The 23,516-nt window shown below is 42.8% G+C and overlaps 1 protein-coding gene across 1 annotated transcript in view; it reads left to right on the top strand.

Annotated features, from left to right (window-relative positions):
• Positions 1–23,516, top strand: part of LOC115102119 (cadherin-4-like) — a 555,321-nt gene that overhangs the window by 428,519 nt on the left and 103,286 nt on the right. Inside the window, exon 6 of the mRNA XM_029621715.2 lies at positions 18,246–18,401. Within this exon, the coding sequence (XP_029477575.2) occupies positions 18,246–18,401 (156 nt within the window). The remainder of the gene's footprint in view (positions 1–18,245; positions 18,402–23,516) is intronic.

Below are 23,516 nucleotides of genomic sequence, written 5' to 3'. Positions count from 1 at the left end.
TTGAAAGATGTAGGTATTACAGACTGGGTCAAGGAGAGGTTGAAAATGTCTGTCAAGACACTTACCAGGCGATCAGCACATGCTTTGAGTACGCGTCCTGGTAATCTGTCAGGCCCAATGGCCTTGTGAATGTTAACCTGTTTAAAGGTCTTACATCGGCTACAGAGAGCTTGATCGCACAGTCGACTGGAACAGCTGGTGATCTTATGCAAAAAGAAATAAGCAACATGTAAAGTGGTGGTCCAATGTTTAATCAGCTGAAATAAAAGATCCCAGAAATCTTCCATACTGTATGTACAAAAAGCTCATTTCTGTTTGAATGCACAGATACACCGTGACGAGATCCTGAGGCCCATTGTCGTGCCATTCATCCACCACCATCACCTCATGATTCAGCATGATAATGCATGGCCCCATGTCGCAAGGAACTGTACACAATTCCTGGAAGCTGAAAATATCCCAGTTCTTCCATGGCCTGCATAGTCACCAGACATGTCACCTACTAAGCATGTTTGGGATGCTCTGGATCGATGTGTACGACAGCGTGTTCTAGTTCCCGCCCATATCCTGTACAATCAACAGTCTGATTAACTTTATGCGAAGGCGATGTGTCGCGCTGCATGAGGCAAATGGAGGTCACACCAGATACTGACTGGTTTTCTGATCCACACCCCTACCTTTTTTTAAAGGTAAGGTATCTGTGACCAATAGATGTATATCTGTATTCCCAGTTATGTGAAATCCATAGATTAGGGCCTAATTTATTTATTTCAATTGACTGATTTCCTTATATGAACTGTAACTCAGTAAAATCTTAGTCATTGTTCTATGTTGCGTTTATATTTTTGAGAACTCAGAAGTGCTCACACTAAACACGCTCAGACAATATTTTTCTCTGTTTACATAAGAATATAGAACATAACATCATATTCCTGCCAGTTCCATAGAACGTGTCCTTCTCCCTGTCAAAAGATGTGTCTGGCCGTGAACCAAGCCTATGCACAAAACCATCCCCAGAGCTGTGATTTCACTGGCCTCCCACGATCAGGCTGAATCACACTAGCTATACCCAAAGTCTGGGGAAAGCTAAATTAAACAGTAAATCATCTCCCCAAAAGGCACATGAGTGATGTGTGGGTCAAGGGCAGCAGGCCTGGTGCTTTAATAGGGAATGAGAGGGAGTTTATGTGAGAGATAAATAACAACTTCAAAACGGCCTCAGTCTGGACCCCTGCACTCTAGACAGGGAGACCCTGTGGTGGAGCAGTGGAACACAGAGGGTGGTGAGATACAGTAGAGAGATGAGTTACAATACACTCTGGAATCGAAAAAGAATGAGAGAGATGTGAATGACAAGATGTGAATGACAGAGAATTAAGACACATAGGACTCACTAGAATGAAGAAGAAATGTCTCTGTGTTTGTTGTGAGGCATTAAGTTGCATGGTATTAATTTGAATGCTTTGTGGCATGTGGCCATCTTAGGTAGATTGATAGATAGGCCCTAGATACGCAGATAAAGTCAATGAATATTTGTTTTTCATCTAGTATTCCTTTCCTTCCCAGTAATGTTGCCATGTCTCCCAGAGGCAGGAGCTCAACAGAAGAAAATCAGATTCAACTAAAAAAATGGCATTTGGTGGAGAATGGAAGAAAATAGTAATTGCTATGAAAAAAAGTCCTTGGGCATGAAGTCGAATTGAATTGGAGTGCTTTGGGATCCAAGTCATGTGATGTAAAATTCTAATCTCACTTAAATGTGCTCGTATTTTTCCATTTTCTTTCTTTCCCCGAGGTAAAATGTGAAGCAAATCGAAATCAAGGCCTGTACCAGAAAAATCGGATCCTATTTAGTTTGTCATTTAGAATGAAAGCCCTCAGTCAGAACCTGTTCATGTAAATATAATGGATACTGTCATGGGGGTGATTGTTTTCTGTTATTCCCGCTGGTAATATCCCCACCACACGCATGCAGGCATGTACACACACATACGGACGCACACGCACACATTTTCACTACAGCAGTTAGCAGTTTATCCCTCCACTGTGTGCACACAAATGGGAATCAGTTTATGAGTTTTTCATTCTAGTTTACAAATTAAGAATCAGTGTATCTTTGCGTGTGCGTATGTTCTGTATGTGCGCCTGTGTGGGGTCAAGCACTACGGCTCAATGTGTCACGGTCGTCCTCTTCATCTGAAGAGGAGAGGCGAGAAGGATCGGAGGACCAAAATGCAGCGTGATATGTGTTCATGTTGAATGTTTAATTAAAGAAAGAACTGAACACTGAAACACTATACAAAAACAGTAAACAAAATCACAACCGTGAAGCTAATGCGAGCTGCGCTGAAACAAGCCATCAACATAGACAATCACCCACAAACAAACAGTGCAACCCAGGCTACCTAAGTATGATTCTCAATCAGAGACAACTAATGACACCTGCCTCTGATTGAGAACCATACTAGACCGAAACATAGAAATACCCAAATCATAGAAAAACAAACATAGACTGCCCACCTAACTCACGCCCTGACCATACTAAATAATGACAAAACAAAGGAAATAAAGGTCAGAACGTGACACCATGAACACTTCATAGCATCTTGAGACCAAACTGCTCTTCAGATTAACAGTTTAAGAGCAGTTACAAACAGCAGTTTTTTAACACCCAAGTCCCTTACCTTAGTAGTTTCCTCATTGCCTCTGATTTATAGAAGCAGCCTTACAAATCGCCACAGATGTTATTGGCCGTGTTTTAATTTTGTTTTCAATCAAGAAAATAACATTTCCTCTAAAGGGTTTTAATATCCCACATTGTTCATAAACTCCAACCTGATAGAGAGAGAGAGAGAGACTGAAAGAAGTTTGAAAGTGCTTTCCACCGCTCTTGGTTTTACAATACCAGCATCCCCAGAGGACATCCCTGATATATGGTTCAAATGGGGTCATACAGTACAGTACAGGTTAGAGCATGCTGGTTTTGATCCATAAGCAGTTGTGAATGACTTGCTGTTAGGTGCCGGTCAAGATGGCTGGGTTCTGGTTTGATCATTAAATTTCAGCTGATTTTCCCACTGGTTTAATAAAACACCATAGGGGTGTTTGGTTAAATTACACACATACAGCAGCAAAGCCACATTGGCACGGACAACGTTTCTGTGGTGTTCTCTGGTCCATTTCAATCAGGAAGACTAGTATCAGGATATAACAGTCTAATATCCTCATACCTACACTCATCATCGTACTAGTCCAGTGCACAGACACACACCTCTCTCCCCCTCAATCTCCAGTGTGGTTTATTTGTCAAACTGACAGCTGGACTCCCAGGCTGAGATAGAGTTGGCCAAACAGACTCCCTCCCTGGGTTAGTCTGAGCCAGAACATCCTGAGAAACACAGACAGACTGGCTGAGGTGCACACAACACCACAGTGAGATCCAGCCTCTCTCCAGCTTGTTTGTGCTTGGCATGGACAGGCCTTGGCAAGGAGAGGTCAATTTTGTCAGACATCCAGTCTAACATTAAACATGAATGCACACACTCCTCTCATCTTTTTCCTTTCCTCCCTCTGTCCGACCAACCCTCCGGCGCCTCAGCCGGGTAGTCCTCAGACATCTGTTTACCAGGTGAGATTCCCAAGATGCTTCTTTCGTTGGGCTGGAAGAGAGCCGCATGCTGTCCTTACAGTCAGCTGTGTGTGTGTGTGTGAGGGGGGCACAGAGGAAGAGCAGAGGATGAATTTAAAGGAAGGGATTAAAGATTTTCAAATTTTGAACGTTGAGATGATATAATTGGGTTAGAGAATGACAGGATGTGTTTGTATGTGAGATAATCTAAGGATACACAAATATCATTATGTATAGCCATGACCACATAATAGGTTGCAGGATGTGGCTCCATCTCCAGGTTATTGGGTCTACAAGCACCAATCAAGGCACAGTATACCCCCTAGCTGTTTTTCTATTGGTCCTTGGTCTTTATGTGGCCAGCCAGTTAGGGCTCATACCCCACTGCAGGATTCGACTGATGCAGTGTATTCACACCTCCCCCTCCCCTCCCTTTTCCCCTCTCACTCGATCTTTCCCTATTTTCTCTCTAGTCTGCATTTCTCGTCCTCACTGCGGCCTGATGTACTCCGAATATGAGTGAAGGAAAGAAGAGAGGGAACAGATGGAGAAGGAGGGTGTACGGAGTGGAGGAAGGGGTGGGGGTACATTTTGAGGAAAGTGCAGTAGCAACACATTCCCCCCTCTATCTCTCTGCCCTTAAAGTCTCCCATATTCTTTAGTCTACTTATCCAGATTGGGTTTCTTGTGATCAGGGGGATGAAGGGGAGAATGGGGGGGGCCTTCATATTGTCCTTGTGAAAAGCCTCTGGGAGCAGCTAAGGAAGTCATTCATGCATCCATCGCTCTCTGAGTTCATGATTCAATCAATTCTAGAATAATGAACGAGAGAGTAAGATGGCGCCGACAGACATGGTAGCTCTGCTTCTAGCTACTAAGCAACTTTGCAGTATTATTATTATTATTATTATTTGTAATTTGTGTTATTACATAGAGCAGGAAATAACTTTCGGATATCAGAGCGGTGGTACCTCATCAGCATTCCGACCAGAAATATGACTTTCCCGAATTAGATCCTATGTTCGTACCCCCCTTTAGGCAATTTAACTTATCCCAGAGTCTGACTCAGGAGGCGTGCACACCATCCACAGCTTCCGAGTATATTACTCGCTAATGTTCAGTCCCTGGACAATAAATTAGACGAGCTCAGGGCGAGGATCTCCTTCCAGAGAGACATCATTGACTGTAACATACTCTGTTTCACGGAATCGTGGCTCTCTCCGGATATACTCTCCCCGTCCATACAGCCAGCTGGGTTCTCAGTACATCGCGCAGACAGGAATAAAGAAATCTCTGGTAAGAAGAAAGGCAGAGGTGTATGTTTTATGATTACTTACTCATGGTGTGATTGTGATAACGTACAGGAACTCAAGTCCTTTTGTTAACCCAAGTCCTTTTGTTCACCTAACCTAGAATACCTCACAATCAAATGCAAACCGTATTACCTCCCAAGAGAATTCTCTTCGGTTCTAGTCACAGCTGTATATATTCCCCCTCAAGCCAATACGACGATGGCCCTCAAGGAACTATATTGGACTTTGTGCAAACTGAAAACCACATTTTTATTTTAGCTGGGGACTTTAACAAAGCAAATTTGAGGAAAACACTATCGAAGTTCTAGCAACATACTGTCTGCAGTACTCGAGCTTCAAAAACTCTAGACGGTTGTTAAGTTCCCTTCCGGGATGGCTACAAGGCCCTCCCCTGCCCTCCCTTCTGCAAATCAGATCACTACTCCATTCTGCTCTTCACATCCTATAGGCAGAAACTCAAACAAGAAGTACTTGTGCTAAGGTCTATTCAAAGATGGTTTGACCAATTGGAATCCATGCTTTAAGATTGTTTTGATCACGTGGACTGGGATATTTTCCAGGTTGCCTCTAAGAATAACATTGACATAAACACTGACACGGTAACTGAGTTCATCAGGAAGTGTATAGGGGATGTTGTTCCCACTGTGACTATTAAAACCTACCCAAACTAAAAACAATGGATAGATAGCAGCATTTTACGCAAAACTGAATGAATGCATTTAACCACGGCAAGGTGACTGGGAATACGGTTGAATACAAACAGTGCAGTTATGCACCCCATAAGGCAATCAAACAGGCAAAACATCAGTACAGAGACAAAGTGGAGTCGCAATTCAACGGCTCAGACACGAGACATATGTGGCAGGGACTCCAGACGGATTACAAAGGGAAAACCAGCTATGCCGAGGACACCGACGTCTTGCTCCCGGACAAGCTAAAACGGAAAAGTTGTGCGTGCATATGCATTCACCCCTTTGCTATGCTGCCCCTAAATAGGATCTGGTGCAACCAATTACCTTCAGAAGTCACATAATTAGTTAAATAAAGTCCACCTGTGTGCAATCTAAGTGGCACATGATCTGTCACATGATCTCAGTATATATACACCTTTTCTGAAAGGCCCCTGAATCTGCAACACCACTAAGCAAGCTGGCACCATGAAGACCAAGGAGCTCTCCAAAGAGGTCAGGGACAAAGTTGTGGAGAAGTACAGATCAGGGTTGGGTTATAAAATATATCCAAGACTTTGAATATCATATGGAGACCATTAAATCCATAAATAAAAAATGCAATGAATATGGCACCACAACAAACCTGCCAAGAGAGTGCTGCCCACCAAAACTCACAGACCAGGCAAGGAGGGCATTAAATAGAGAGGCAACAAAGAGACCAAAGATAACCCTGAAGGAGCTGCAGAGCTCCACAGCGGGTAATTGGAGTATCCGTCCATAGGACCACTTTAAGCCATACACTCCACAGAGCTGGGCTTTGCGGAAGCCAGGAAAAAGCCATTGCTTAAAGAAAAAAATAAGCAAACACTTTTGGTGTTCGCCAAAAGGCATTTGGGAGACTCCCCAAACATTTGGAAGAAGGTACTCTGGTCAGATGAGACTAAAATTGAGCTTTTCGGCCATCAAGGAAAACGCTGTCAGGCGCAAACCCAACACCTCTCATCACTCCGAGAACACAGTGAAGCATGGTGGTGGCAGCATCATGCTGTGTGGATATTTTTCATCGGCAGGGACTGGGAAAATTCTTGAGGGAAACCTGTTTCAGTCTTTCAGAGATTTGAGACTGGGATGGAGGTTCAACTTCCAGCAGGACAATGACCCTAAGCATACTGCTAAATCAACACTTGAGTGGTTTAAAGGGACACATTTAAATGTCTTGGAATGGCCCATACCTCAACCCAAAAGCCCAGACCTCAATCCAATTGAGAATCTATGGTATGACTTAAAGATTGCTGTACACTAGAGGAACCCATCCAACTTGAATGAGCTGGAGCAGTTTTGCTTTGAAGAATGGGCAAAAATCCCAGTGGCTAGATGTGCCAAGCTTATAGAGACATAACCCAGGAGACTAGCAGCTATAATTGCAGCTAGTATTGACTTTGAGGCGGTGAATAGTTATGCACTCTCAAGTTTTCTGTTTTGTCTTATTTCTTGTTTGTTTCACAATAAACATATTTTGCATCTTCAAAGTATGTTGTGTAAATCAAATGATACAAACCCCCCCAAAAAATCTATTTTAATTCCAGGTTGTAAGGCAACAAAATAGGAAAAATGCCAAGGGGAATGAATACTTTCACAAGCCACTGTAGATGTCCACCTTTGTTCCTGCACCCAAGAAAGCAAATGTAACTGAACTAAATGACTAAAGCCCCATAGCACTCACTACTGTCATCATGAAGTGCTTTGAGAGGATAATTAAGTTATCATATCACCTCTACCTTAACTGACACCCAAGAACCACTTCATTTTGCATACCACCCCAATAGATCCACAGACGATGCAATTGCAATCGCAATTCACACTGCCCTATCCCATCTGGACAAGAGGAATACCTATGTAAGAAGGCTGTTCATTGACTACAGCTCAACCTTCAACAGCATAGTACCCTGCAAGATCATAATTAAGCTTGGGGCCCTGGGTATAAACCTCGCCCTATGCAACTGGGTCCTGGACTTCCTGAAGCTCCTCCCCCAGGAGGTTAAGGTAGGGAACAACAGCTCCACTATGCTGAACAACCACACAGGGGCCCCACAAGAGTGCGTGCTCAGCCCCGTCCTGTATTCCATGTTCACCCATGACTGCGTGGCCACGCACGCCTCCAACTCAATCATCAAGTTTGCAGAAAACACAACATTAGTAGGCCTGATTACCAACAATGATGAGACAGCCTACAGGGAGGAGGTGAGGGCCCTGTCAGAGTATTGCCCGGAGTGGTCCTCAGGAGGCTGAAGAAATTGGGCTTGTCCCCTAAGACCCTCACAAACTTTTACAGATGCACCATTGAGACCATCCTGTCGGTCTGTATCACCGCCTGGTACGGCAACTGCTCCGCCCGCAACCGCAGGGCTGCCCAACGCATCACCGGGGGCACACTGCCTGCCCTCCAGAACACCTACAGCACCCGATGTCACAGGAAGGACAAAAAGATTGTCAAGGACTTCAACCACCTGAGCCATGACCTGTTCACCCAGCTATCATCCAGAAGGCGAGGTCAGTCCAGCTGCATCAAAGCTGGGAGCGAAGGACTGAAAAACAGCTTCTATCTCAAGGTCATCTGACTGTTAAGTAGCCATCAATAGCCGGCCCAGTACAGTGCCCTGAACATAATCATTGTCGCTAGCCGGCTACCACCCGGTTACTCAACCCTGCACCTTAGAGCCTGCTGTATATAGACATGGAATAACTGGTAACTTTAATAATGTTTACATACTGTATTCTAGTCAATGTCACTCTGACATTGCTCATCCTAATATTAATATATTTCTTAATTCCATTATTTTACTTTTAGATTTGTGTGTATTTTTGTGAATTGTTAGATACTCCTGCACTTTTGGAGCTAGGAACACAAGTTTTTTTGCTACACCCACAATAACATCTGCTAAACATGTATATGCAACCAAGAACATGTGATTTGATTTGAGAGAAAGAGGGAAAGAGAAAGAAAGATAGAGACATGGTAGACCCAGCACCTGACCCCTAGCAAACTAAATGTAGGGAGCGTATTCGCAGCCTCTCTTTCTCCTCTGCCATAATGGCTGCATTCTCTCCATTCTTCTGTCCTGAGCAGAGGAGAGAGAGCGGGGAAGTTAGACCATTGTTACCTCCAGGGAGAATGGGCTCCTAATTTACCATAAGCCTCTACTATTGAGGACCAGACTCCTTTCACCACGGTGTCCTGCTAATGCAATAATTGGAAAGTCATTCACTGCTTAAGTTCCATTTATTCATGTTCTTTTCACTAATAGAGAGAAGGGCATTTTATTGCCCTCGCCCTCCTCACCCAGAGCCTGCACACAGTCCATATATTAGTCTATATCACGTATGCACACACTCTCGCAAACATGTACGCACGCGCACTCAAACACACCTCTGGACAAGGTCCCTGGGAGGGAGAATCGCCCCTCTCATCCACCGGACAGGTTCACACCTCGGAGGAGATAGGAATGTCAAGTATTTTGCGAAGGTGTGTGTGAAGGGTTAGAGTGTTATTGGAGTGTGTACTGGACCACTCAGGGGAGAGGTAAAGCCTACCTGTCAGGTGTGTCTAGAGCAAGTGAGAGGAGGGAGAGCAATTTATGACACAGACTCACACTGACACACATTTACGCACACACACACACACACAATTGCACATAGAAATGGCTGTAGATGGCAATGCTATTCTTAGGGCATTGCTTTACCTTTTGTTTGTTTTGAAGGTGATGTGTGTGTGTGCATTTGCAAATCCTGGATTCTCCTGATTTTTTAACAGATACAATACACATCAAAGGACTATAAAACATAAAAAGAGGCAGGTAAAGAGGCCTTTAAACAAAAGCTTTTCTGACTCCATAAAACTATACTTAGCAAAAATATACATGAAACATGCAAACATTTCAACGATTTTACTGAGTTACAGTTCATATAAGGAAATCAGTTAAATGAAATAAATTCATTAGGCCCTAATCTATTGATTTCACATGACCGGGCAGGGGCAATGCCATGGGTGGGCCTGAGAGGGCATAGGCCCACCCACTTGGGAGCCAGGCCCACCCACCTAGAGCTCTGCCTAGTGGAACGGCATTGCCACTCTCTCACCTCTCTGGTTGCAGCTCTTTCCCCTCAGTTCCTCACAGTTTGTTTGTGACCTGGTGGATAATACCTGTATCTCCGCCTGCCTGTTGGGCTTTACTCCCTTGTTTCTGCTGCTTTGTAGAGATAAAAGTAGATATCTAGCGGTTTATTGCACTGTTTTTTCATGTTTAGAATGGATGTGTCCCTTTTTTCTGTCTTTAGCACAGCTTCGGGTAGATATCTCCCCGGCTTTGAGGATGTTTGGTTGTGCGTGTGCGTGTGTTTACGTATGTGCGTGCGTGCGTGCGTGTGTGTGTGTGTGTACGTGTACGTGTAAGTTTGCTCGAGTGAGTGAGTGTGTTCGTGCTTACATGTGTATGTATGTTTCTATGTATGTACGGTATATCTCTATATGTGCGTGTGTACTTGTATGTGTGCGTTTCAGAAGGGCTGCAGAGTCTGATCCTGATTCTCAGTGAGTGAATGTCAGTCCCTGAAACACCAGGCAGACCACAGTCTCTAATTGGCACAGTTATGACAGGCTAGCAAGTGAGTTTGTGTGCATTGGCACTGATCTTAAACTGTGCCTCCAAGACTTTCTGAAGGCTGTTGAACCAAGGCAACTGCATCTCCTCTTCTTCTATCCAAAATACTTTCTTTCCCCTTGTTGTTTGGAGAAAAAATTCACAAACTATATACATAAAGTGCTGAGAAAGAGAGGTAAAGAGAAAAAAGTATTTTCATAATAGCGCCACTTTTTAGCAGTCTTTAGGATAACCCAAAAATATTTTACAATCATGTTTTCTTTTCATGTTAATTGTCCTAACATAAAAGTAGGAAATGTGACTTTTCCTTTGAAAATATTTTCTGAACAACAAAAAGACAGAATAAATCATTTCAATATTTGAAGTCGTTATGGATGATATACAACGCTGAAAATCCACTCTTTTGTTCCAAGGATGGCTTATTTTGGTTGTGAGATGATTATTGTGTTTTTATTCATGCGTTTGTCTGTGTGAGTGTGCGAGTGAGTGCGTGTGTTCATGCTTACATGTATTTATCCACATTTCTTCCAAACCTCAACTCAAACAATAACAATTTGGAACCACTCCCTATTGCCAAATACAGCCAATATGGGAAACAGTCCAGAAAGCCTTTCCGTGAGAAGACATCTGTACTGGATCAAATGCACCAGTCATATTATGAGATGGTTGTAGCATTGTAAAAAATAATGTTCAAACTAGGTTTTATTGTCACATATACCAAATAGCTGCAGTGAAATGTGTTGTTTCAAAATAGAGTCTAGGGCTTCTATTTGTCCTGGTTCACACATGTACAAGTGTGTGGTGTGAAATGGAAATGTATTTTTTGCATATCTCATGCAGACACCCTGAGAGAGTGGGGTCACGGCCAGGGATCAGCCATTATTGACGGCGACCCTGAAGCAATGAGGGTTAAGTGCCTTGCTCAAGGGCACATCGACAGATTTTTCAACTTGTCGGCTCGGTTATTTGAAGCAGCGGCCTTTTGATTCCTGGCCCCACGCACTAACCACTAGGCTACCTGTGTCCTACCTACACCCTACTGGCCGTTTAGTGAGTAAGGACCCTGAGATTTGGTGAATCAGGTTTGATAGATCTTGTCTAATGGGAGGAGGTTTAGCTGGGGTCATGACCCCAAGTGCCAGTATGAAAACCAGTGGTTCCGACAACAGCATATACGTATGTGCCCGTGTGTGCATCTGCTTGAGCGAGCACATGTATATATACCTATGACAGTACATATACATTTGTCTTTGTACATACCTCTGTTTGTTTGCGTCTCTCTCCTTCTCCCACAATCTGTACTGCGTGGGCTGAGCTAAGCTAAGAAGGGCTCTACTGGGGACAAACACAGAGAGCTACAATATTGTGCTGAGAAAGAGACATCCAGTGTTCTGTGAGTTTTCCCTTCAAACAACAGCTCTAAACCCTGCAGGAGCTAGCTAGACAGTGCTAAACCCTGCATGAGCTAGCTGGACAGCGCTAAACCCTGCAGGAGCTAGGAAGACAAGGCTAAACCCTGCAGGAGCTAGCTAGACAGCGCTAAACCCGACAGGAGCTAGCTAGTCAGTGCTAAACCCTGCAGGAGCTAGATAGATAGCGCTAAACCTTGCAGGATCTAGCTGGACAGCACTAAACTCTGCAGGAGCTAGCTAGTCAGCGCTAAACCCTGCAGGAGCTAGCTGGTCAGCGCTAAACCCTGCAGGTGATAGCTAGACAGGGCTAAAACCTGCAGGAGCTAGCTGGACAGCGCTAAACCTTGCAGGAGCTAGCTAGACAGCGCTAAACCCTGCAGGAGCTAGCTGGACAAGGCTAAACCTGCAGGAGATAGCTAGACAGCGCTAAACCCGACAAGAGCTAGCTAGACAGTGCTAAACCCTGCAGGAGCTAGCTGGACAGCGCTAAACCCTACAGGAGCTAGCTATAAAGCTCTAAACCCTGCAGGAGCTAGCTGGACAGCGCTAAACCCTGCAGGAGCTAACTGGACAGCACTAAACCCTGCAGGAGCTAGCTGGACAGCGCTAAACCCTGCAGGAGCTAACTGGACAGCGCTAAACCCTGCAGGAGCTAACTAGACAGCGCTAAACCCTGCAGGAGCTTGAAAGACAGTACTAAACCCTGCAGGAGCTAGCTAGACAGTGCCAAACCCTGCAGGAGCTAGCTGGACAGCACTTAACCCTGCAGGAGCTAGCTAGACAGTGCTAAACCCTGCAGGAGCTAGCTAGACAGCGCTAAACCCTGCAGGATCTAGCTGGACACGTATACATGACTGGACACGTAAACATGACTACATGTAAACATGACTATAATACTTACACTCTTGTATACTATTACTCAGCATTAGTAGAACAACGCTGTGCAAATAATCTAGAAACCTTGTGGAAATATGGTGGAAATGTTGTTGAGAGATATTTAGGAGCTGATTTCCATCTTCCTCACTGCACCCCGGGGGCAGCAATACATAGAGCATCACTCCTCTATCATATTCCTCCTCTCTTTTATTCCCCTCCTCCTCTCCTTTCCTCTCCCTGGTTTTCCCCGGAGAGCCAGTGGCACGATAATTTGTCATTTGATTCAGTTTTGCCAGGCAAAAGGGGGAGCTTAGCTCACTGATAAGATATCCTTAAGTTGCCAGTAATGAGGTTTGCTTTGATCCGACGACAAATAGGTCATTTAACCAGTGTCTGCTTTCTGACGAGAGACATTCCACTGTCTCACACGTTCTCGCACACGCACATGCATACACACACATGCATGCACACACACACCCTTTGTCTCTAAGAAGGGGAGAGAGAATAAGACAGTGAAAGAGAGAGAGAGAACAACTGTTCACATTTATTAGCGCCCTTCAAAATGTACCCCTTTATCATTCATTACCGAGCAGAGGGCTGTGACTGTGTACACACATTTCACACACCCACAGTGACACAGGCATACACATAAACACACACCTATACACACACAGACAAACATTGGAATCAAATTACTGGGATTTTTTGGGCAGTGTCCCTTATTGTTACATTGATGTTGTGTGAACATGGTGGGATGGAAAGACTGGGGAGACATGCATGCGGCTGATTCTCCCCCAAGCAGGAGGAATTGAAAGCTGGTGGGAAATCAGGGGGCGGGAAGAACTGGGAATAAATTAAGAAGTGCTATGACTTCCTAACTGGGAAGGATTTATGCGCCGCTGCCAAGTCCAACAGATTGAAGTCATTTCATTTTTCATGCATGGTTTCTGTCCCCATAGTAACTCCCTGAAACAGAGAGAAAGAGAGAGTGAGACCGAGAAGGAGAAGGAGAGGGGGAGGTAGTTTGGCAGTGGAGTGTGTAATCGCTCCATGTGCCTTGTAGGACTGGAAGCAACGTAAGAAGTCGGTGAGGTTTCGATCCTCAAGCCCCGACTTGATGCCTCAAATAAATGAGCAGAGAATAGTAGGATGGGGAGAGTTCAACCCAGCTGCTAGTTACACTTACAGCTCTCTCTCTCTCCTCTGTTTGCTGTTGTTGTTGTTGTTTTGAGGATGGTACATCTTTGAAGTACTAGTAGCCATTGCTTAAAAACAACTTGTTAATTATCTTAGCTGTCAGCTTTCAAGTACTTCACTGCTCCTAACGTAAGGCCTTGCACACACACACACACACACACACACACACACACACACACACACACACACACACACACACACACACACCAGCAGCAGCTCTTCCAAACTGCGTTAGTACTCTGTCCTCTGATCCTCTGACAGCTCCTCTGATCTTTCAGAAGGAGAACATGTGTGACTCACTTTTCACATTTTATCTTTAGTAATTTTACATTCTCTCCATCTCATCTCTCCCATTCCCTGTGTGTGTGTGTGCGTGCATTCGTGCTTGTGTGTGCATGTGTGTGTGTATGTGGGTGTGTGTGTGTGCATGTGTGTGTGTCTGTGTGTGTGTGCGTGTGTGTGTGTTAGCTAGCCCTACTGCTGGCTGCAGGCCATAAAGCTGTGGATGGTGTGGCTGGAGATTATATGGTGATTAAATGTACCACGCTTTAGCTGACTCATTTGATTTATTCCCTCACAATGGAAGAATCAGGGAAATTAGCTATCTCTGTGTGTGTGTGTGTGTGTGTGTGTGTGTGTGTGTGTGTGTGTGTGTGTGTGTGTGTGTTTGGCATATGAAAAGACTGGCGTGATGTGGGAAATGGTATTATTACAACGTATTGACAGTGGAGAGTGCAAGGAGAAGAGGATGAGGACGATGATGACAGGTTGTTATAGTGGTGTTAGGAGTAGTCTGGATGACACCTGTCTGATATAATATGTCCTAGTCCTTCCCTGGTCCTTGTTAGTCTCAGGCCATTCTCTCCCTGGTGTGTCAAAAGGACTGCCAAATTGGTACCATGAGTGCTGAAAGATGGAGACAACTTTGGGGGGACTCTTTCTCTTTAGGAGCACTCATGGCTTTCTCCTGGAATAATCACTGATTGGAGATGAGGTGGTGGATAGGAGAACTGTGTGTGCGCGCGTGTGTGTGTGTTTGTGTGTTATTGAGGCATGCTGAAATAGCAGCACTAGCACCCTTTCCTCTAATGGAAGGAGGTTGGAGGGCTGACTAGGACCTTATTTGGGAGCTAAAGGAAAGACCCCTACAAATGAAGCCCAATTGCTCTGCACTTCAGCCCAAATCACACTCTGTGCAGTGTACTTAATGTACTTAATAGCTCTTCTGCTCTTGAAAGCTGTGAATATGTGTGCATGTGTGCATGTGTGTTTGTACAGTCGTGTGTAATACTCCAGCTGTTCTCTCCTTAGGTTAATCTTTGTTTTTCTCTGAAACGGTTTATTATTAATTTGTTTGCTGTCACTTTCCTAGTTATGGTGTTTACAAGATGACATTTAAATGTTCTTATTTGTCTTGTTTTGCTCATGTTGTGACAGTGTTCTAAGCACAGTCCCTGTAAGAGCTGTTTACATCTCCAATTGTCAAGCAGAAGAAAAATTATCTTCGCCAAATGCATGTTGATTTATTTTTCCATCCCTTGTAAGAAAGAGAAATAGTGAATTTCCTGTTTGAAATACTTGGGTTGTGCACCATTCTATAGCACTAATAAAATCCACTGCTATAGCTGTGACTGCCGAGCTATGATGGATGTGTTTGTTTGTGTGTGTGTGTGTGTGTGTGTGTGTGTGTGTGTGTGTGTGTGTGTGTGTGTGTGTGTGTGCACGTATATGTCCATTTATGATGAATATATAATATGTGATGATTGTCCCCTGGCTCTGGCCCACAGTATCATTGGTCTCCCAGCTTCTATATGATGATCTAGTCCTGGAATAAACACCTTACCAATCACACCAATGGATGAAGTGGCATGGAGGAGATTATGCAGTGTTTTCCATTAGCGCCGGTCATCGGTTACAGACTCATTTTCAGCCTGATACTTTTTCCACTTCATATTAACTAGGCTATTTGATTTTTTAGGTACTTTTATTCGGTAGTCCGCCGAGCCCTGTCCTGCTAGAATGAACGATATGCATCTTCTAGCAATCTATTGATAGAATTTGCGCCTGTCAGTCACAAAGCGAGCGATGATAGGGAAAGGAAGTGAACAGAATGCATCAGTGATTCATATTTTCTGCAACATTCTGAAGAGGCAATGAGAAAGTCCCTGTCTGTTTGTGTGTGCTGCACTTTGTGTAGCCGTTAGTGATGATGCTAATAAAAACAGTCTTCTGGTAGATGGAAAGGCTTTCCCGAAAACCGTCTCAAGTAAATGTTAACTACAAAGTAGCCTATGCTTACCTGGCAGAATGATATCATGATTGTTTTCATCAATCCAGTGGGTATTTGTTTTGCAAACTCTACCGTCACACGTGAGCTACAAAAACATTGCTAAACAACAGCTTCTTGCTAAGTGCAGGCTTGAATTAAAGGGTAACTTCAACCAAAAATCTAAATTTCTTCGATTTTTCCCAGACCTCAGAAGTGGTCTCCTGATGTCGTTTAAGCATTGTTGTGGACTTCAAACATCCAATTGTGTTGTTTTCTATTTAGAAGGTGTGTTTTTGAGAGAGCAAAAACCTGAACATTTTTGGAAAAACGGACACCGTGAAAAATAAAATAGAGAAAATGGAATTTGTGTTTGTGTGTGTGTGGGGGGGGGGATCAGCCAAAACATAAAACAGATTTCATAGAGCCCTACCTAATGATAATTCTTTATTAATCTAGGCTATGTAAAATCTGAAAGATATAATACTTAAGATATAACCTTTTGAAGATGATGTTGGCTATTTACTTCATGATTCTGTTTGAATAAATATGTGATTTGAAGAACAAACATCATTGTGGTAATTAATATCTTGCAGTAAATTTGTAAATAGGACTTTAACCTGTTGCCTCTACTTGGGACGCTTGCGTCCCAACTAGAGCTCTGGAAATGCAAATGCGCTACGCTAAATGCTAATAGTATTAGTTAAAACTCAAAAGTTCATTAAAATACACATGCAGGGTATCAAATTAAAGCTACACTCGTTGTGAATCCAGGCAACAAGTCCGATTTTTAAAATGCTTTTCGGCGACAGCATGAGAAGCTATTATCTGATAGCATGCACCAATACACTACAACAGAAAAGCACAGCAGGGGACGTAAACAAAATAATTAGCATTTCGGCGTTACACAAACTGCACAATAAAATAGAAAACAGTCATTACCTTTCACCATCTTCTTTGTTGGCACTCCTAGATGTCCCATAAACACTATTGGGTCTTTATTTCGATTAAATCGGGCCATATAAAGCCAAGATATCGTTATATGTAGACTGTGTGATAAACGAAAAAAACAGCGATTTCACAACGTAACGTCATTTTTTAAATTCAAAAAGTAGACGATAAACTTTCACAAAACACTTCGAAATACGTTTGTAATGCTACTTTAGGTATTAGTAAACGTTAATAAGCGATAAAAATCATCCGTAGGCGATGTAAATATCATTAGCTGTCGTCTTGGAAAAAATTTCAGGAGAGAGCTCTTCCGGAATGATCTGGGCGGAGACCGGAGGTAAGCGGTACCCCTCTTTCGGTTCAACCAAGAATCAAAGATGATTAAATTCACAAGATACTCGACAACATGGGGATGCTGTGGGAGTTGAATGCTCGGTCTTATCTAATTCGGCTCACTGTTAACAATTGCTGGAAGTGGCGCAAGGATATTTATTTCCATTTTCTGTGATCAGGTTTTCCTGCGCTTTCCGATGTAACGCACGTTATGTAATAGCCACAGTCGTGATTTAACCAGTTTTAAAAACGTCCGAGGGTTTCCTATCCACACATTCTAACCATATGAACGTACTATATTCCTGGCATGAGTAGCAGGGCGCTGAAATGTTGCGCGATTTTTAACAAAATGTTCAAAAAAGTAGAGGGTCGACTGAAGAGGTTAATCTCAAAAGAGACAGGTTAAATGTTTTTAAAAGTTTCATGTTCTCTTAATTACAAAATAGAACTGAACATATAGGCCTAGACCTAAACGATATCCAAAACAACAAACAATACACTGAATTCATACATTTTCAGTCATTTAAATTGAAAAGTCATGTCTTTCTAAACAATGCCACACCACATATTCCAATCTGGGAGGTAAATTGGATAAAGTATTCAATAATGTCGCTGTGTATTTCGGGTTGGAATAAAGGCATTAGAATGTACCAGAGGCCACCAAAATAGAGCGCCTTCGGCAAAACATTTTGTCCTGGGGTTTCTGGCTGGCTATTATTGTGGAAAACGCTGGATTATGTGTGTACCATCAATGTGTGATATTATTGTTGTATGCATCATCAGCATCTACCACTAGGGAACAAACAGATCTGTCAAGGCTTTGGTTTTTCTCTAATCTCCCATATTACTCAATGATTGAATGTGTTATGAAAGATGAAATCCATTTCAGAAACAGTAGTAGACCACAGAGTAAAAACGGACATTCTGTGTCTTGTTGCAGATCCGTTCGGACCAGGACCGGAACATCTCCATCCGATACAGCATCACGGGGGTGGGAGCGGACCAGCCACCCAATGAGGTGTTCAGTATCGACCCTGTCGCCGGCAAGATGTTCGTCACCAAGCCGCTGGACAGAGAGAGGAGATCATCTTACCATGTGAGTAACACACACACACACACACACAACTACACATGCACAGATCTGTAATGAGTTGGTGACAGGCTGGCTGGTTGTCCAGGTGGACTATTGATTGAGAGAGTGAAGGGTGAGGAGTGCTGACTACAGCCACATGACATTTAACAAGTACAAACGCTCATACAGACCATGAAAATGACTCAACCACTGTGGATAACACACACACACACACGCATGCACGCAGACACGCGCACACACACACACACATACACAGTGCAGTATTACCAGAGTAGCGTCCACCTCAGGTGCTGTAAAGTTAATAATATGCTTAGCAGACTTAATTTTCCCATGCAACCTACACACACATCTTCAGTATGTGGCCCATGTGGGATTCTGCCCATAAGCTCCGTGCTAACACCAACTAATTATTATCATTAATATACCACTTTGATGTAGCTACTGTAGGAATTATGCTTGTTGCTTTCTCTCCACAATTGCATCTCTGGCATTCTCTCTCTCCCTGCTCGTCACATCTCTCCCTCTGTTTGACATGTCTTTGTTTATTTGTTGAACTCAGAGGCCCAGCTTTCCATTGAGAGGTTGAGCTGGGCAGATGTATGCCCAGGAGGATGCAGGATCGATGGTGATTTGTTAAGAAAGGCCCAGGCTTGGTGACGGGTTCTTGGATTAAAGCCCAGGCTGGATGTGTCTCTGTCAAATTTTGGTAAAGAACCAAATGTAGCCACACAGTCATAACTTCTGACTCAGAAGCTATATAAGCTGTACTCTATGTAAAGAAGACTAAAATAACTTAAGCTATGAAACTACCATCCAGCTTTTTTTATTAAAGAAAACATTTTTGTGGTAAAATCTTTCATTATCTTACAACTTTAATATCCTTGAAGGAGGGGAATACTTCCTCAAAGCGACATTGTTGTCAGCTTTGTCATCCGACATCAGGGTTGGGTGGGTCACTTCCTAAATGTAATCCATTACAGTTACTAGTTACCTGTCCAAACTTGTAATCAGTAATGTAACTTTTGGATTACACAAACTCAGTAATGTAATCTGATTACATTCCGTTACTTTTAGATTTCTTTCCCCTGAGGAGGCACAAGAAGAAGACAACCGACGTCTATTGCAGGATAAATCCATGTTAAAGTTTACATAACTGGCCATATATGGATGTTCAATTTTACTTTATTGTTTATGTAGGCTTCTTCTAACCCATCGCTTTCTACTACATATAATAATATGATTCATTTATATAATAACATTAAAAACCAAAGAATTCCAGTCATTCCAAAAAATGACCCTTGATCTTCAAGAATAGGACTTGGAAATTATTGAAGTATAGATTAGCCAAATTGTTTTACCTGAGCATGACCTAAAAACTAAGGACTTATTAGCCAGCCCTACTCTGTTGTTTATGATTTTGTTGTCATGGAGGACTGATTGGGCTCATTGATTTGAGTTGAAAAATAAACACTGAGCTCATGGAATGGCATGCTTTGAGCACTACTGAAAAGGGCTATTTACATTTGAAAAATGAATGGCATTTACTGCATTTGCTATAGGCCTATTGTTTACCTTTTCATTGGTGACACAATGATATTTTGATAATATGCAGCTGTTTAAATTGCAAATCCACAGATGAAACAATGACAAAATGGTTGCCCTGCTTCTGTTTTGGTAAAAAGCACACCATCCATGATATAAAAAGTATTGTTTTAACCATGTTATGAGGCTATTTAGTGTTTGTTTATATTTACAATGTTTACAAACATCAGAATAAAACAAGATTATAGTTTATATATACAGTGGGGCAAAAAAGTATTTCGTCAGACACCAATTGTGCAAGTTCTCCCACTTAAAAAGATGAGAGAGGCCTGTAATTTTCATCATAGGTACACTTCAACTATGACAGACAAAATGAGAAAAAAAATCCAGAAAATCACATTGTAGGCTTTTTAATGAATTTATTTGCAAATTATGGTGGCAAATAAGTATTTGGTCAATAACAAACGTTTATCTCAATACTTTGTTATATACCCTTTGTTGGCCATGACAGAGGTCAAACGTTTTCCGTAAGTCTTCACAAGGTTTTCACACACTGTTGCTGGTATTTTGGCCCATTCCTCCATGCAGATCTCCTCTAGAGCAGTGATGTTTTGGGGCTGTTGCTGGGCAACACGGACTTTCAACTCCCTCCAAAGATTTTCTATGGGCTTGAGATCTGGAGACTGGCTAGGCCACTCCAGGACCTTGAAATGGTTCTTACGAAGCCACTCCTTCGTTGCTCGGGCAGTGTGTTTGGGATCATTGTCATGCTGAAAGACCCAGCCACGTTTCATCTTCAATGCCCTTGCTGATGGAAGGAGGTTTTCACTCAAACTCTCACGATACATGACCCCATTCGTTCTTTCCTTTACACGGATCAGTCGTCCTGGTCCCTTTGCAGAAAAACAGTCCCAAAGCATGATGTTTCCACCCCCATGCTTCACAGTAGGTATGGTGTTCTTTGGATGCAACTCAGCATTCTTTGTCCACCAAACACGACAAGTTTAGTTTTGACCAAAAAGTTATATTTTGGTTTCATCTGACCATATGACATTCTCCCAATCTTCTTCTGGATCATCCAAATGCTCTCTAGCAAACTTCAGATGGGCCTGGACATGTACTGGCTTAAGCAGGGGGACACTTCTGGCACTGCAGGATTTGAGTCCCTGGCGGCGTAGTGTGTTACTGATGGTAGGCTTTGTTACTTTGGTCCCAGCTCTCTGCAGGTCATTCACTAGGTCCCCCCGTGTGGTTCTGGGATTTTTGCTCACCGTTCTTGTGATCATTTTGACCCCACGGGGTGAGATCTTGCGTGGAGCCCCAGATCGAGGGAGATTATCAGTGGTCTTGTATGTCTTCCATTTCCTAATAATTGCTCCCACAGTTAATTTCTTCAAACCAAGCTGCTTACCTATTGCAGATGCAGTCTTCCCAGCCTGGTGCAGGTCTACAATTTTGTTTCTGGTGTCCTTTGACAGCTCTTTGGTCTTGGCCATAGTGGAGTTTGGAGTGTGACTGTTTGAGGTTGTGGACAGGTGTCTTTTATACTGATAACAAGTTCAAACAGGTGCCATTAATACAGGTAACGAGTGGAGGGCAGAGGAGCCTCTTAAAGAAGAAATTACAGGTTTGTGAGTGCCAGAAATCTTGCTTGTTTGTAGGTGACCAAATACCATAATTTGCAAATATATTCATTAAAAATCCTACAATGTGATTTTCTGGATTTGTTTTCTCATTTTGTCTGTCATAGTTGTGTACCTATGATGAAAATTACAGGCCTCTCTCATATTTTTAAGTGGGAGAACTTGCACAATTGGTGGCTGACTAAATACTTTTTTGCCCCACTGTACATGTACATTACCATTCAAAAGTTTGGGGTCACTTAGAAATTTCCTTGTTTTCCATGAAAACATACTACATGAAATTAGTTGGAAAATGAATAGGAAATATAGTCAAGACATTGACAAGGTTATAAATAATGATTTTACCACCACCAAACCACCCCCAGACCATCACATTGCCTCCACCATGCTTGACATATGACGTCAAGCACGCCTCCAGCATCTTTTAATTTTTTTCTGTGTCTCACAAATGTTCTTCTTTGTGATCAAACACCTCAAACTTAGATTTGTCTGTCCATAGCACTTTTTTCCAATCTTCCTCTGTCCAGTATTTGTGTTCTTTTGCCCATCTTAATCTTCTTTTTTAATTTGCCAGTCTGAGATTTGGCTTTTTCTTTGCGACTCTGACTAGAAGGCCAGCATCCCGGAGTTGCCTCTTCACTGTTGACGTTGAGATTGGTGTTTTGCGGGTACTAATTAATGAAGCTGCCAATTGAAGACTTGTGAGACGTATGTTTCTCAAACTAGACACTCTAATGTACTGCCATGACCCTGCCCTCTTTGGGTACAGCAAGCCCCATCCCCCTCTACCTGTCTCCTACACCCAGGTTGCTGTGGTCAGAGAGAGGTCGTAAATTCCTGGAGGAGATTATCTCCTCATGGCCACAGTATAGAGAGAGAGTAGAGTTTTCATAGAAGAGAACAAAGGAATTTCTTCCACCTCACAGAACTTGAGGTCCGAACAACATTTATGTTCTGGAGAAGGTATAAAAGATAGGTGAAGAATCCAGCTGCGAACTGGTCCTTTTGGTACAATTTTCTGAAACTCATGGGAGACAATACGGCCACATTACCATAACACTGTTTATATTATAGCCTCAGATATGAGATGACATCTAATTGTTGTATAAGATGAATGAATGAGTGAGGAGGATACTGTTTGTAAAATTGTGTAATGTGATTTTGGACTGTTTAATGAAGGAAACTCCAATTCCCTTTTGAGTTTAACTAAATCAGAGGACCGCCCATGAGCATAGTTAGGATCTGGCGTCATGAGAAAGCTTTTTTTGCTCTCCCGAATAAAACCCCCACTTTGAGAATTTCTCAACAGACCATGTTGCTCTCAATTACGAGAGGACAAAGGTTGCAGACCAGCTTACCTCGATAACGAGAGGGACAAGTTTTGAGACCAGACTGCTGAATCTTTTAACCATCCCACGTGGTTAAACTCTTAGACTATCGATGCCAACAGAATAAGAACAAATCTTTGATATTAATTACTGCAGCTAGGAATTCGGTTTCATTGAACGTGAAGACCGACAACCGCCGAAACATCTATTCTATAACGACATGAATGAATGTCACTCTGAACTACCCATTCTAACCACGACATAGAGAGAGAGAGAGAACGGATGCTTTCCAACAGAAACAAACTTTTCAACAGAGATCCCGACGACACTCTGAGCGTAAATATATAATTAATGTGTATGTTACCCATTATGACAACCTGAACCTCCTTGCCCACCAAGTGAGAGGAAAACCCATAAGTACACCACAGAGTACATGTAATATCTGCATAAGTACAATGTAATTACTAGGTGCTACACAGAATGTAGGTAGTCAAAATTAGGTGTAACTTGAAGGGTACTTACTTGTAATTAATGTGTACTTATATAGTAGTTATCCATCCTGACCTTCTTTTAAAGCTTCCGGAAGCACCATCCAAGTGAGAAAA

Source organism: Oncorhynchus nerka, linkage group LG20 (assembly GCF_034236695.1).
Source record: "Oncorhynchus nerka isolate Pitt River linkage group LG20, Oner_Uvic_2.0, whole genome shotgun sequence".
NCBI lineage: Eukaryota > Metazoa > Chordata > Actinopteri > Salmoniformes > Salmonidae > Oncorhynchus > Oncorhynchus nerka.
The sequence above is the reverse complement of the archived record's forward strand: the minus strand, read 5'-3'. Positions and strand labels throughout refer to the sequence as shown.